Below are 14,066 nucleotides of genomic sequence, written 5' to 3' on the forward strand. Positions count from 1 at the left end.
CTGACACACCTTAAATGGAGCTTGGTTTCATAGGGTGGATGCTCAGCACTTCTGGAAGTCAGGCCTCTTTAAAAGTTCTCAAGTTGAGTACCCAACCCCACCACCCCAAAAGGCACTTGACACCTGTGAAAGCCTTGGCCTGTTTGTCCAGAGGGCTCCGCGCAGTCACCTCTGCAGTGACTAGCTTCAAGCTATCTCAGTTATGTACCTGGCACACAGCCTGGCGATGAGCAAGTGCAGGCAGGGCCGGATTCCACCAGCCTCACTCACCATGAGCCATCCCTCATGCTGCAAGCAGCTCCCAAGGAAACAGACCGGACTACCCCAGGGGTAAGAGATTGCTTAGTGCTTAGGGGGAGGAGGCTGCATGAAGCACAAAAGGGCTTGCTCCTTACTGTTCTCCAGCCTCTGAAGGCTCTTGCGCCCCTTGGCCTTTGGGATGAGGTCGGAGTTGCGGATGGCCTGGTTAACGTAGTACTGCTTCCGTTTGGAGGGGGAGAACCTCTTGGATGGGGAGCTCCCCAGAGGAGGCAGGCAGTCTTCAATCCTCCTACAGAGGCACAGAGAACACACGGTGAGAGGTGTCACCTGCCAAGGGCTCTGTTCAGATCCTGAGACCACCACAGGCTGGCCCAGCTGAAAGGTTCTGGGGACCTAGGACAGGAATAGTAAGAAGAGGGGACTGCAGGGCAGCCTTGAGGATCGGATCAGCTGTGTCTGGAGAGCCCAGGGCTGGAATAGCAGTGGACCTGCAGGTCAGGACTGTGGGCCAGCACGAGAGCTCTGAATGGGGAACCCAGGACGGGGGTAGAGGTCAGGACTGAGATGCATCAGCAGAGTTAAGCAGAGGAGAAGCCCAGCAGAGGAAAGCCCAGATAACACCTATTCTCATCAGGCTTTGTGCCAGTCAATGACAAGTTCACCCGACGTCACAGTTAAAAGACTCCCAAAACAACCACCTCCGTTCTTCAGGCTTCAAAACCCAACTTGATTAGATTGCTTCAGTGGCCATGTAGTAACAACAAGATTTGATGCTTAATTAACACTGCCAACATGCAAGTAAATAGACAGTCTGGTTCTCGGCAGAATGAAGACAAATTCCATCTGGCGGCCCAGATTCTCAGACACCCATAGACTCTGTTATTAAAACAGAGCAATGAGCGCACTCAGATGCCAGGTTAGAGAATGTGCTCATATGGGGGCTAGACCTGGGCAGGCAAGCCTCCACAACCAGCCAGTGGAGCGATCCCCAGAGGGACGTGTTTTGTTCTGCTACACCAGTGCAAATCTAGAGGAATTCAACTGGGATTTATGTAAGCATGAAAGGAGACTTGGGCTTGGTGATTTCTCAATGTTCCCTGGTGCGATGCATGAGCGTGGATGAAGTGAGACAGCTCCCTCCAGTAAGGGGTGACTACATCAAACCCTGACTTACACTTCTTCTAGCAACATTCCAGGGGGCATCAACCATAGCCGCTGACCCTCTGCACTTAGGCAAGGATCTCAAAGCACTTTAGAAAAGGTAAGTACTATGGTCTCAATTTGAGAGATTTAAAAAAAACCAGCCACATAGAGCACTTTAGGCCAGCTCTGGAAGTTTTGCACTGGCATAACTATTTTGGTTGGGGTGTCATTTTTCACCAAAATAGTTATACCTGGACAAAAGCCCTAGTGTTGCTGTATCAAGATGCCTTATACCAGTATATGTTGTTCCTGTCAGGGAAGGGGAATAAGCTATGCTGGTATAAGGCACCTTTATACTGGTATAACTGTGTCCACACCAAGGCTGTGCAGCTTGAACTGTATCACTGTAGTTAAAGCGGTAGCCCTTGTCTAAACACACAAGTCGTATGTGATTTGTCCAATTTCACGAAGCAGAGCTAGGAACAGAACCCAAGATCCCAGATTTTCTCCCCCGATCTAAAATGGGAGTGGAGGTGGTTAGTAACTCTGATATGTTCATAACTCTGAACAAAACATTATGGTTGTTCTTTCAAAAGGTTACAACTGAACATTGACTTAATACGGCTTTGAAACTTTACTCTGCAGAAGAAAAATGCTGCTTTTAACCATCTTAATTTAAATGAAACACACACAGAAACAGTTTCCTCACCTTGCCAAAAATTTTTTTTTAACTTTCCCTTATTTTTAGTTTACAATTAACACCGTACTGTACTGTCTCTGCTCTTTTTGTTTATCTCCGCTGCTCCCGCCTGATTGCGTACTTCCAGTTCCAAACGAGGTGTGTGGTTGACGGGTCGGTTTGTAACGCTGGCGTTCGTAACTCTGAGGTGGTAACTCTGTTGGTGGCAACGTTATCCTAACCCCTATAGAAAAGTCACGAGAGAAAGCATGCACATCTGGAAAGTACAGGAAACCCATTTAGAGATAAAGCTACAAGCTGAATACCTTGCCTGCAGAGCAACCTGAAATTAGTGTATAAAAGGCCGAGCAGGGAAACAGAACTACTTGACCTTCAAAGTGAATACAACTGATAAATGAATGAGATACTCACTTGCTACTGCCCTCTTTGATACAGAGCAAAATGATTCCATCTACATCTACCTGGGCTGTTTGCCAATAACAAGCATTATTGCAATAAGCACCCAAATAGCGAAAGAAAAAGACCCAGCTTTGATGTATTCACACACTACAGGCTGCTTTGCTTTTATTGATCATATAAATCCATTTTCAAGGCCAGGGTTTTTATATTATGCACAGATACAGACACGGTCTAGCTCTGAGGTAGTTATTTTTTGTCAAGGTCCAGATTTCTTGGTCAAGGTATAGTCAAGGACCAGACCCCAGAGAGAACAACAAAATAATGATCATAACAAGTAAATAAAAAGATTTCAAGGTCTGTTCTAAAGCATCTGGCAGTCCAGATTTGGCCCACAGTCCATCTACTGACTACCCCTGGTCTAGCTGAACCTCTTGATAAATATTAAACCCAAGCATGAATTTAAGAGGTGTTCACTGAAGATTTAAGTTGACTGTTTTTCTTTAAGAGCACAAAACTTTCCATCTGATTATTTTTTAAAACCTGCAACTGTTACAATTAACACCCAAGATCAACATAATTTAAGATGTTTCCCTATTCCCCACCCCCCACCTCACCCCCTCAATATCTCTGTGTCTGGCAGCACATTGTGCGCAATCAGTTTCACTGTTTGTTTCCCCTTTGGTTTGTGTGGGTTTCCACACAGCAACAGGAGACACACATTTAAAAAAAAAATTAGAAAATTGCACAGCTGTAAAAAAAAAACAAACAAAAAAAACTGGCAGAAGGACCGGGGGCGCTGAAACTTTTTTTTTAATTGTTTGAAACTAACTACATTTCAATTGTCTCTTTAAACAGAGACTAGTTTGCAAGCTTACAGGAGCAGAGGACCACCAGTACTCCCACCCCCACCCCCTCCAATGCTGTTTCCTCCAGTTACTACACCCAGCTTTGTGTCATTGAGGTCCTGCTCTTCAGACCAACGGGGGCCTTCCTTGCACCTGGGGATGATCACAAGGGCACCCACGCAGCATCAGCCAGGTGAGTCACAACATTATGGTGCTTGGGGCCAAAGTTCATGCTCACTTTAAATCTATATCCTCAGCCTGGAGTACTGCAGATCGGAGATCGTCTCTCCCCACATCTCTCCAAGGTAGCCGGCAGTCGTCTTTTTACTCATCCTCATCCGAATCAGGCCAAGGGCAGGAACCCCCTTGGTTCTAGGACTACCTTCCTGCAATAGAGCCACGAGAGTCCCACTGAAGCTGCCTTTGAGGCCTATTTTCTGAACTAGTGGATAGAGCACTGGACTGGGAATCAGGAGACCTGGGTTTTACACCTAGGCTCTGCCATTGGCCTGCTGCAGGAGTCACGTCAGATATGTGCCTCAGTTTCTGCACCTGTAAAATGGTGGTCTTCCTGCGTAAGGCACTTTGAGATCTACTGATGTGAAGCAATGCATAAAAAAAGGATTATTCAATTCCTGGCTCTGCCACTGACTCACTGTGTGACCTTGGGCAAGGCACCACCCTGGTCCCCCCTCCCACCCTTCGTCTGTCTTGCCTATTTAGGCTGTGAAAATGCTGCACCCACTGAAGTCAACAGGAGTTTTTTGCTATGGATGTCAGTGGATCCAGGATTCCACCCTAAACTCTTTGGGGCAGTGATGGTCTCTCACGTGGCCCTTGTTTGGGTGTTACTGAACTCCAACTAACCCAGCTTTGATCCACTGAGATCTCTCCTTGCCAATCCCTTTCTGGGACTATTTTGTCTGCCCAGTTTAAGCTGTACGCTGGGGCCTCTGGCTAACGGTTTCATTTTGTTTGTATTATTTATAACATCCCAGGTACAGTAGAACCTCAGAGTTACAAACACCCGGCGTTACGAACTGACCGGTGAACCACACACCTCGTTTGGAACTGGAAGTACGCAATCAGGCAGCAAAGCAAAATACAGCACTGTACTATTTTAAACGTAAACTACTAAAAAAATGAAGGGAAAGCTTAAAAAAAAAAGACTTGACAAGTTAAGGAAACTGTTTCTGTGTTTGTTCCATTTAAATTAAGACGGTTAAAAGCAGGGGTTCTCAACCCTTTTTGTTCTGAGGCCCCCCTCAACATGCTATAAAAACTCCAGGGCTCAGCAGGGCTGGGGAGTGGGGAGGGAAAAATTCAGGGCTCCAGGCCAAGGGTGGGGCCACTGGGCATATGTATAGTTTGACTTCTATTTGGCGGGGAGGGGGGCAAAGGCCGGCAGGGCTCAGGCCAGCTCCGCACCGCACGGTCCCAGGAAGGGAGCGCCACCCCCACCCCGACTCACCTCAGCAGGTGGCACCCACCTGTCTGGGGCTATGTGCTGGTGGCTGCTCCCCAAGGGCTCTGCCAGCCCCGGAGCCGGCTCCCCACCTGGGTAGCTCTGATTGGCTGCATGAGGGGCTGGGAGCTGAGAAGCAGCCGCAACCCCAGGCCCCAGCAACAGACGGGGGAATGCCAGGGCTCCCCACTCCATGGCACCACCAGCCAGAGGAGCAGCTGCCCCTCACTGTCTGGCTCTGGCTTCCCTCCTAGGATCTGGCCTGAGGGAGGGTGCTGAAGGAGGAGGAGGTTGGGGGGGTGGAGCTGCCCCCAGGACTGCCCCACTGTAGGTAAGGCACTGCAGTTTGGGGGGGCAACACCCTCATGTCCCCTCAATTCTGCCCATGGGCTCAGGGTTTCAGCCCCATGCTGCTCCCGGCTTCGGGGGAGAGGGGGGAAGGAGAGCTCAGAGTTCCAGCCCCGTGCTGTCCCCAGCTTCAGCCCCATGGGGGTGCCAGGGATGGGGCTTCAGCCACACACCGCTCCCAGTTTCAGCCCCACGGGGGGGTGCTGGGGCTCAGGGTTTCAGCAGTGGGGCCCCACAGCCCCCCGAAAGGGCTCATGGACCCCCAGGGGGCCACAGACCTGCAGTTGAGAACCGCTGGTCAAAAGCAGCATTTTTCTTCTGCATAGTAAAGTTTCAAAGCTGTATTAAGTCAGTGTTGAATTGTAACCTTTTGAAAGAACCAGAACGTTTTGTTCAGAGTTACGAACAACCTCCATTCCCGAGGTGTTCGTAACTCTGAGGTCTTACTGTACTTTGAGATGGCGATTTGATGAGTAAGTCACAGCCCAACTGTGCACAGGTTGTAAAGAGCAATTTACAATTCATGACTCAACTTTATTTAAGATTTAAACCTGCTCCAGCCAGCCTGAGAATCCAAACACAAGCAGCATTGTGCTAGGGTCTGAGACCACGCCAGAGACTCCCAGCGACGGTCACTGCAGGCTACATTTAGTGTAAAGAGTAAATGGCATAAATGACAACCAAAAAAACACCAAAAACAAATTAAGTTTCTAATAATCCCAGATATTCTTTAAAAAGAATGAAATTGTAATGCAGGGAGTGTCCTGAGAGCGTCCTGTCTGACTCCTGAAGTCTGACTACTCAGAAGGAAGAGACCTCGGGGTCCTTCAATCAAAGCAACTGCTATCTGGATCATGCTAATTCCATAGTGCATAAGGAAGAGTGGCCTCACATTTAAGGCATCGGATTGGGATTCAGGAGATCTAGGCTCAAAGCCTGGCTCTGCCACCAATTTCCTGTGTGGTTTTGGGCAAGACACTTAGTCTCTCTGTGCCTCAATTTCCCCATCAGTAAAAGGGTATTAGAATCCTTCATCTTTCCTGTTTAGATTGTAAACTCCTTGGGACATGGGCTGTCTCTCACTATGTGTCTGGATGTGCCATGCTACTGTAACTAATACTGGCTAAGAATTCCACAAACAGGTGACAGAGTAACAGCCGTGTTATGCATCCGATGAAGTGAGCTGTAGCTCACGAAGGCTCATGCTCAAATAAACTGGTTAGTCTCTAAGGTGCCACAAGTCCTCCTTTTCTTTTTACAAACAGGTGAGTTTGATCAGTCACACTTCCCAGTGACTGGCATATAATTCACTGGGGAAGACCAGGCAAGGGGAACATTGGGAACCTTCCACAGAAGTCACCTCTATTGTGGAGGTCTGGTACTTTAGCTCTAAGAGTCGTGCTTCAGTGGCAGCTTGAGGTCAATAACATAGGTGGATGGTTTAACCCTCCACATGTACTTATTCAGAAAGAGGAAAAGGCCCCTCCGCTGTAGCCCCAGGAGTATTGCCTGGCTCCACTGAATACTGCCAGTCTGGGGCCCCATTACACATCCCCCCTCATGAAATGTGCATTACATAAATGGGGGCATTGGCACAGCTCCCCTCACCATCTGGAAGATGGGAGGGTTGTGCTGGCAGGTTACCAATTGCAAACAGCACACAGGAATGGGTGGAAGGCAAGGTTTTTAATTGGCCTCCACGTCCTGATTTTTTCTTAAGCAGGGCCACACCAGGGAGAGAATCTCTATTGTAAAATCTCTCCCCCCTTCCAACTGGGGCAGGGACAGAGGGTCAGACACGATCTTGCAAAACAGAAGCAGGAAATTGGCGTGACAACAAACAGAAGGAGATGGAGAACCTTGCGCAGTGCTGTAGCTATAGAAGAGAAGTAGAACCTGCACAGATGTCTCTGATATAAGCATGGTTTAAAAAAAAAAAATCATCCCACACATATAGCTGAACTGGCTCATCATAAAGTTGACGTGCACAGAGCCAACAGGCTTCATTCAAGTGTCTCAAAACCTGTAGGCCTAGAGTTAGTACCAAATAGCTTGCTAAACCCAGGGTTGTGAGTTCAATCCTCAAGGGGGCCATTAAGGGATCTGGGGCAAAAACTGGGGATTGGTCCTGCTTTGAGCAGGGAGTTGGACTAGATGACCTCCTGAGGTCCCTTCCAACCCTGATATTCTACGTATTATACTGTTCAACCATTAAGTGGTACCATGTATAATACCAAAACCTGCCCTGGTAGTCCAGGGGCCTGTTGCATTATCTGAGATTTGTTTGACTTAAAGAGGATTTTGCAGAAGAGGAAAAATCCAAGACAATGCACGTTCTGAAATCCCCAATTTTAATGACACCTTAAGGCAGTCACAGTTCTCCATAGCAGGGCAAAGAAAAAAAAGAGGACTTTTCCCTCTGACCTCAGCTGGAAAAAAGTTTTTAGAAATAAACATGCAAGTTTCACCATAGAAGGCGTGTTCCAAGACTTTGGTGCCAAGTTTAATTTGCCTTGTGCTAGCAGGTTAGCTCTTGCCGTTCTGCCTGGTATCCTAGCAAAAAGCACCATACTTATAGGAAAGCTGGCAGGCTTTTCATCCTACTCTGAGACTATTTCTATGCAAGGGGAGCACTTTTGCACTGTCACTGATTAACCCTGTTCCTTAGAAGAATATTAGTGTGGAAAATCTACCCCGAGGCTGTTCTGCTGGAAGTTATGGTTTTGCAGTTCACCTTGTCTGTCAGGAATCAACACTTTCTTCTGATCTCTGCTTCCGGACTGGCACTTGGAAGGGTTTAATGTATCTGAAAGCATTCGTTCTAGTCTGCCAATTCAGCCCTCATCCAAGTCTTTCCCACATGACTTTAGTGGCAGATTTCAAGAAGCAGTAAACCTAGGGGAGAATGCTTTATCCCACTGGAAGGATGCTATTCCTCCCTGATAACACACAGCACAGCTTGCTAGCTCCAGCTGTTCTTAAGCTCATAGCTACTACGAAGACAGCATCGCCTAGACAGGGCACTGGACTAGGACTAAGGAGGCATGGGTTCAAGTCACAGGTCTGCCACTGGTTTGCCAGCTGACCTTAGGCAAGTCATTTCACCTGTGCCTCAGTTTTCCCCTACCTGTCAAATGGTGATAATGACCTACTTTGAAAGGGATGACTGGAAAGCAGGATACGTGAACTAGGTGTTAGTAGTAGCTACCGAACAGTTCAGGCAGGAAAAAATCCACACCAGAAGGTGACTGGCATGCCTTTTGAAGGTCCTGTCAGAGCGACAGACAACCGGTTTAATGCTATGTGGGAATCTACGATCTTCCCCCTCCCTGCCAGCTTTTAAATGGTAACAGATTCATTGTCAGCCTTGGAGACTCACGACCACGCAAGCCCCTCAGTAACAGGCCCTTCATTTTCAACCCGTGTCAGTAATAGCAGGTTGCCCAGATACTCCGACAGGCAGACCAGGCTCATCATCATGCCAAGGCCTGGTCACAACCTCTTAGAAAGATGGCAACATTTTTCTGGCAGCAGCGTGAAGCCAAGCTGCTTTTTCCTAGTCGTCCCAACCCCACCACTTGCTTGGCCAGCGCCTTCCAATCCTTTTCTCCACTTACACAACCAGCGGCCTAGAAAGGGGGCTAGTTCTTGTTACCACTCTTCTCTGCCCTGAAGAGCCCTTCTCCACACAGATCGCCTCGGTGCCAGCAGCTTCCCCCGGAGACGCTCTCTGCCGCTGTTCTTCAGCATCACAGCATGAACAGCATTGCTGCTTGAGCATGTAAAATCTCACCCATCACTGCTTTTTACTCTAAGAGCGAACACGTTCTCATCTCCCACCCTTTCGCCCCCCCCGGCTGGGTTTGGATTAAAAATAGGGGTGGGGAGCAGAGCACTCAGCACACTTGTGCAACCTTGAAGTCACTGCTCTAGAGTCCAGCATCTTGCAACAAACAGTCCAAACTTCCAGCCCTTTGAAATAGTTTTTGAGCCAATGCTAAAGCAAGCCACAAACCTCACAATGACACAGATTTCTGCATCACAGCTCAAAAACAGTTCCTTAATGCCCCCCCATCCCCCCGCAGGTTTAGAGGAAATCAGAGGAATCATCTGATTTCATTACAGGAGAGCTGTGAAACAGTTTCTGGCCTTTACTACTTTATGAACAGGATACGCTGGGAATGGTCCCAAACGCCCCTCACATTAGAAACTGGCTTTGCAGAATTGAGCCTCATGCATCAGCCCCAAGGAAGATTGCTGTTCATGCTAGGACAATAGCCATGGGAGCAGGGCTTCCCTATCCAGTATGGACAGCATCCTCCTTCTAGAAAGCCATCCTATATGGACTATAACCCCCAAGTACAACATGGCTTCCAGACAGATAGGATCTCTAGAGCCCTGCTGGCAACCAGGGTTTTACCCATTTTAGCCTGCACCCGCTAACTGTGGCTGATCCCCATAGCCAGGACCAAAGGGACAGGACGGTCCTGGGGCCATTTCTAACAGGAGCCTCCAACATGAAATTGGTCATTTCAGCAGATGACAGTGGCAGACTCAGTTTCCCCAACATGCCCATGGAGGCAGGTCTGAGTCCCGGACACCCAACAGGCAGAACAAGGAGCACGGGGAGTCAGTAGCTCTGCACACTAAATGCAGAGAGACAGGGACTCCGTGTGACCCCAGGGCCAACTCATGCCCCCTCTCAATGTCCAGCTTCGCTCTCATGTAAGAGGTGGACGATGATGCTAACTTAACTCCATAAAAAGAAAAGGAGTACTTGTGGCACCTTAGAGACTAACAAATTTATTTCAGCATAAGCTTTCGTGAGCTACAGCTCACTTCATTGGATGCAAATAAATTTGTTAGTCTCTAAGGTGCCACAAGTACTCCTTTTCTTTTTGCGAATACAGACTAACACGGCTGCTACTCTGAAACTTAACTCCATAAAGTATCTGGTGACCTTGGATGAAAGGTGCTATAAATGCAGAGTGCAAACAATAATTAGTTAATTATCCGAGTAATAACCCTGTGTCCCTTATACACCCAATGCTTCCAGCCTGCTGTTAACTACGAATAGAAAACAAAAGGTCTCATGGTATAAAACATGTTACCATTTCCTGAGATTCATCTAACTCAGCTGGTTTCAGCCTTATCCATACTTGTGATCCCCCTCTACAACAGGAGCTTTCTGGGACCTTCCCCACAATCTAGCCCTGACAAATCACAGGGTAGTTACAACACCCAAGGTTCATTTCCAACTCCCAGGTCGAGACCCCAGGATCTAAAACCAGCTCTGGTGGACAGCCTGAGGTCTGATTCTCCTTCGCCTTAGACTGTGGAGAGGAAGGATTGTTTAGTGATTAGAGCACTGAACTCTGGAACTCAGGAGACCTGGGTTCAATTCCCAGCTCTGACACACCTCAGGCAAGTCTCTTGGTTGCTATGTGCTTCAGTTTCCTCTCTAAAATAGAGAATCCTTCCCTACCACACAGGGGGGTTGCCCGAGTAAATACATCAAGTCTTCGAAACTATGGGAACGGGGGCCACAGAAATACACATCTAAACCCCTGGACCACAGAAATACATAGCCACAGCTGTGCTGACCTCACCCCCTAGCACAGACGCTATGGTCCTATAACCCCCAGAGTGCAGACAAGCCCTAAACTAGACAGACTGTGGTGTCATTTACACTGTTTCCATATGAACATGTTATGCAACCATCCTGGTTGGGGACAGAATACCCACCTAGGACTGCTACATTCAGTGCAAAGCAGGGAAGCACTGGGCTGGGGAATCCCACAGGCAGGAGGTCTCAGGGTTGTCTATATGAGACGGTTGCACCGGTTTTATTCCAGGTGTTACCTGAAACCAATGTACTTAAACCGGTGCAAAAGGCTGTGGTGTGAACACTTATCCCAGTTTAAGCCAGGCAGCTTGTTTCAATTTAGCTTAAAATCAACTGGGAACTGAACAAAAAAAAAAAAAAAAAAAAAGATTCTCCAGAGGAATTTGCCTCAAATTAACTTAAACTGGAGCAACTTCTGCATTTAAACAAGGCCTAACACTTTCAGGGCTGTCCTGCATCACAGAGGCAGACAGCTGGATCACGGGCCCTTTGGAGCTTCAACAAGCCCTACCCAGAGCAAGGTGAAAGGTATTTGCATTCCCTGGTCGGATGATCGGAAGGGAGGAGGAAACAAGAGTAATGACTTTCTGGGTGTCACCAAGACAGAAGGGTGGGTGGGGGGGAGGGAGTGGCCTTAGCACCTGTGCCCGGTGAAGCAGAGGCCCTAGACCTGTATGGGACCAAGGTCTCCTTGTAGGGGGAAATGAGGCAGAGGAAACCATTGGCTGTTCCAGTCTCTATAGGGTATCAGGACACCCTCTTCTCTGTAGATCTGAGCACCTGTCAACTGGGCATTAAGCAAAATGACTGACATCCACCAGAGGCTCAGTAACGTGCGGCCTGGGCTCAGTCCCCATGGGGTGCAGGCTTGGGCCACAGCGCTGTGGGGCGCACAGCCTTGAGACCAGAAGACTGGAGCCATTCAGGTTCACCCGCCTGGGGGTGGGGGCAGTTCCTCTTTTCTGTCTGCCCCCCTTGGGGCTTACAAGGGGTGGGGTAATATGGTACCAGAGAAGGGTGAAGGATACTAAAATTTATCACCACTAGGGAGAGTGATGCCCCCACCCTCAGAGAGGGGGAATCTGACCAGGTGTGGGGACTGAGCCCCTCCCTCCCTGGGGTTAGGGGGCCGAGAGAGGGGATCTCTCTTATGTGGGAGGGAAACAACCCCCAGAACCCCCACCCTGAAAGGTGGGATGATCTCCCCTGTGTAGACAGGGACACCCCCCACCCCCGGGAAAAGGAGATCTCCCCTGTGTGGAGAGGGAACCCGCCCCCAGGCTGCCCCCCCTCCCAGGGAACGGGGCTCGGGATCTCCCTGGGGGGCAGAGAACCCCCACTCTGGCTGCACCCGAGAAGGGGAAGAGTTCTCCTGTATATGGACCCCTGGGGAAGGGAGTCCCCCAGGGACAGACGGGGGAACCCCCCAGGCTGCCCCCCCCCGGCAGGGCCCCCCTCCCAGGGACGGACGGGGGAACCCCCCGGGCTGCCCCCCCCCGGCAGGGCCCCCCTCCCAGGGACGGACGGGGGAACCCCCCGGGCTGCCCCCCCCGGCAGGGCCCCCCTCCCAGGGACGGACGGGGGAACCCCCCGGGCTGCCCCCCCCCGGCAGGGCCCCCCTCCCAGGGACGGACGGGGGAACCCCCCGGGCTGCCCCCCCCCGGCAGGGCCCCCCTCCCAGGGACGGACGGGGGAACCCCCCGGGCTGCCCCCCCCCGGCAGGGCCCCCCTCCCAGGGACGGACGGGGGAACCCCCCGGGCTGCCCCCCCCCGGCAGGGCCCCCCTCCCAGGGACGGACGGGGGAACCCCCCGGGCTGCCCCCCCCCGGCAGGGCCCCCCCCCAGGGACGGACGGGGGAACCCCTGGGCTGCCCCCCCCGGCAGGGCCCCCTCCCAGGGACGGACGGGGGAACCCCCCCAGCAGGGCCCCCCCCAGGGACGAACGGGGGAACCCCCGGGCTGCCCCCCCCGGCAGGGCCCCCCCCAGGGACGGACGGGGGAACCCCCGGGCTGCCCCCCCCCGGCAGAGCCCCCCCCAGGGACGGACGGGGGAACCCCCCCGGCAGAGCCCCCCTCCCAGGGACGGACGGGGGAACCCCCGGGCTGCCCCCCCCGGCAGAGCCCCCCCCAGGGACGGACGGGGGAACCCCCGGGCTGCCCCCCCCGGCAGAGCCCCCCCCAGGGACGGACGGGGGAACCCCCCCGGCAGAGCCCCCCCCAGGGACGGACGGGGGAACCCCCGGGTTGCCCCCCCCGGCAGGGCCCCCTCCCAGGGACGGACGGGGGAACCCCCCCGGCAGGGCCCCCCCCAGGGACGAACGGGGGAACCCCCGGGCTGCCCCCCCCGGCAGGGCCCCCCCCAGGGACGGACGGGGGAACCCCCGGGCTGCCCCCCCCCGGCAGGGCCCCCCCCAGGGACGGACGGGGGAACCCCCCCGGCAGAGCCCCCCTCCCAGGGACGGACGGGGGAACCCCCGGGCTGCCCCCCCCGGCAGAGCCCCCCCCCCAGGGACGGACGGGGGAACCCCCCCGGCAGAGCCCCCCCCAGGGACGGACGGGGGAACCCCCGGGCTGCCCCCCCCGGCAGAGCCCCCCCCAGGGACGGACGGGGGAACCCCCGGGCTGCCCCCCCCGGCAGAGCCCCCCCCAGGGACGGACGGGGGAACCCCCCCGGCAGAGCCCCCCCAGGGACGGACGGGGGAACCCCCGGGCTGCCCCCCCCCGGCAGAGCCCCCCCCAGGGACGGACGGGGGAACCCCCGGGCTGCCCCCCCCCGGCAGAGCCCCCCCCAGGGACGGACGGGGGAACCCCCGGGCTGCCCCCCCCCGGCAGAGCCCCCCCCAGGGACGGACGGGGGAACCCCCGGGCTGCCCCCCCCCACGGACGGATGCGGGGGACCCGGGGTCCCCGCCCCACTCACAGGTAGGGCTCCTCCGGGGCCCTCCCGCCTCCAGCCTCCCGGCCCGTCAGCACCACCATGGCGGGGCCGGCCGAGGGAGGCGGCCGCGCGGCTCCGCTCCGGATAAAGCGGCCGCGGTGCCAGCCCCGGGGCTCCCCCCCCCCCCCGGAAACCGCGTCAGCTGCGGGGCGGGCCCGGGGGTTAACCCCTGCGGGCCCGGGGCGGGGCAACAGAGACAGAGGGGGCAGCCGGGGGGGAGGCAGGACGGGATGGGGCAATAGAGACGGGGCAGCAGGGCCTGGGGGGGCAGGATGGCCTGGGGGTGCGGCAGGTCGTGGGGCAGTAGAGACAGAGGGGCAGCAGGGCCTGGGGGGGGCAGC

At 53.4% G+C, this 14,066-nt stretch overlaps 1 protein-coding gene across 1 annotated transcript in view; it reads right to left on the minus strand.

Moving 5' to 3' along the window:
- The window catches only part of R3HDM4 (R3H domain containing 4), a 32,592-nt gene extending 18,750 nt beyond the window's left edge, over window positions 1-13,842 (minus strand). The window contains exons 1-2 of the mRNA XM_084614605.1: window positions 13,708-13,842; window positions 396-550 (exon numbers count right to left, since the gene is read on the minus strand). Of these exons, the coding sequence (XP_084470731.1) occupies window positions 396-550; window positions 13,708-13,766 (214 nt within the window). The 5' untranslated portion in view covers window positions 13,767-13,842. The remainder of the gene's footprint in view (window positions 1-395; window positions 551-13,707) is intronic.
- Between the last annotated feature and the right edge of the window lie 224 nt (window positions 13,843-14,066).

The sequence above is a fragment of the Lepidochelys olivacea genome, assembly GCF_965140295.1.
Source record: "Lepidochelys olivacea isolate rLepOli2 genome assembly, chromosome: 25".
Taxonomy (NCBI): Eukaryota; Metazoa; Chordata; order Testudines; family Cheloniidae; genus Lepidochelys; species Lepidochelys olivacea.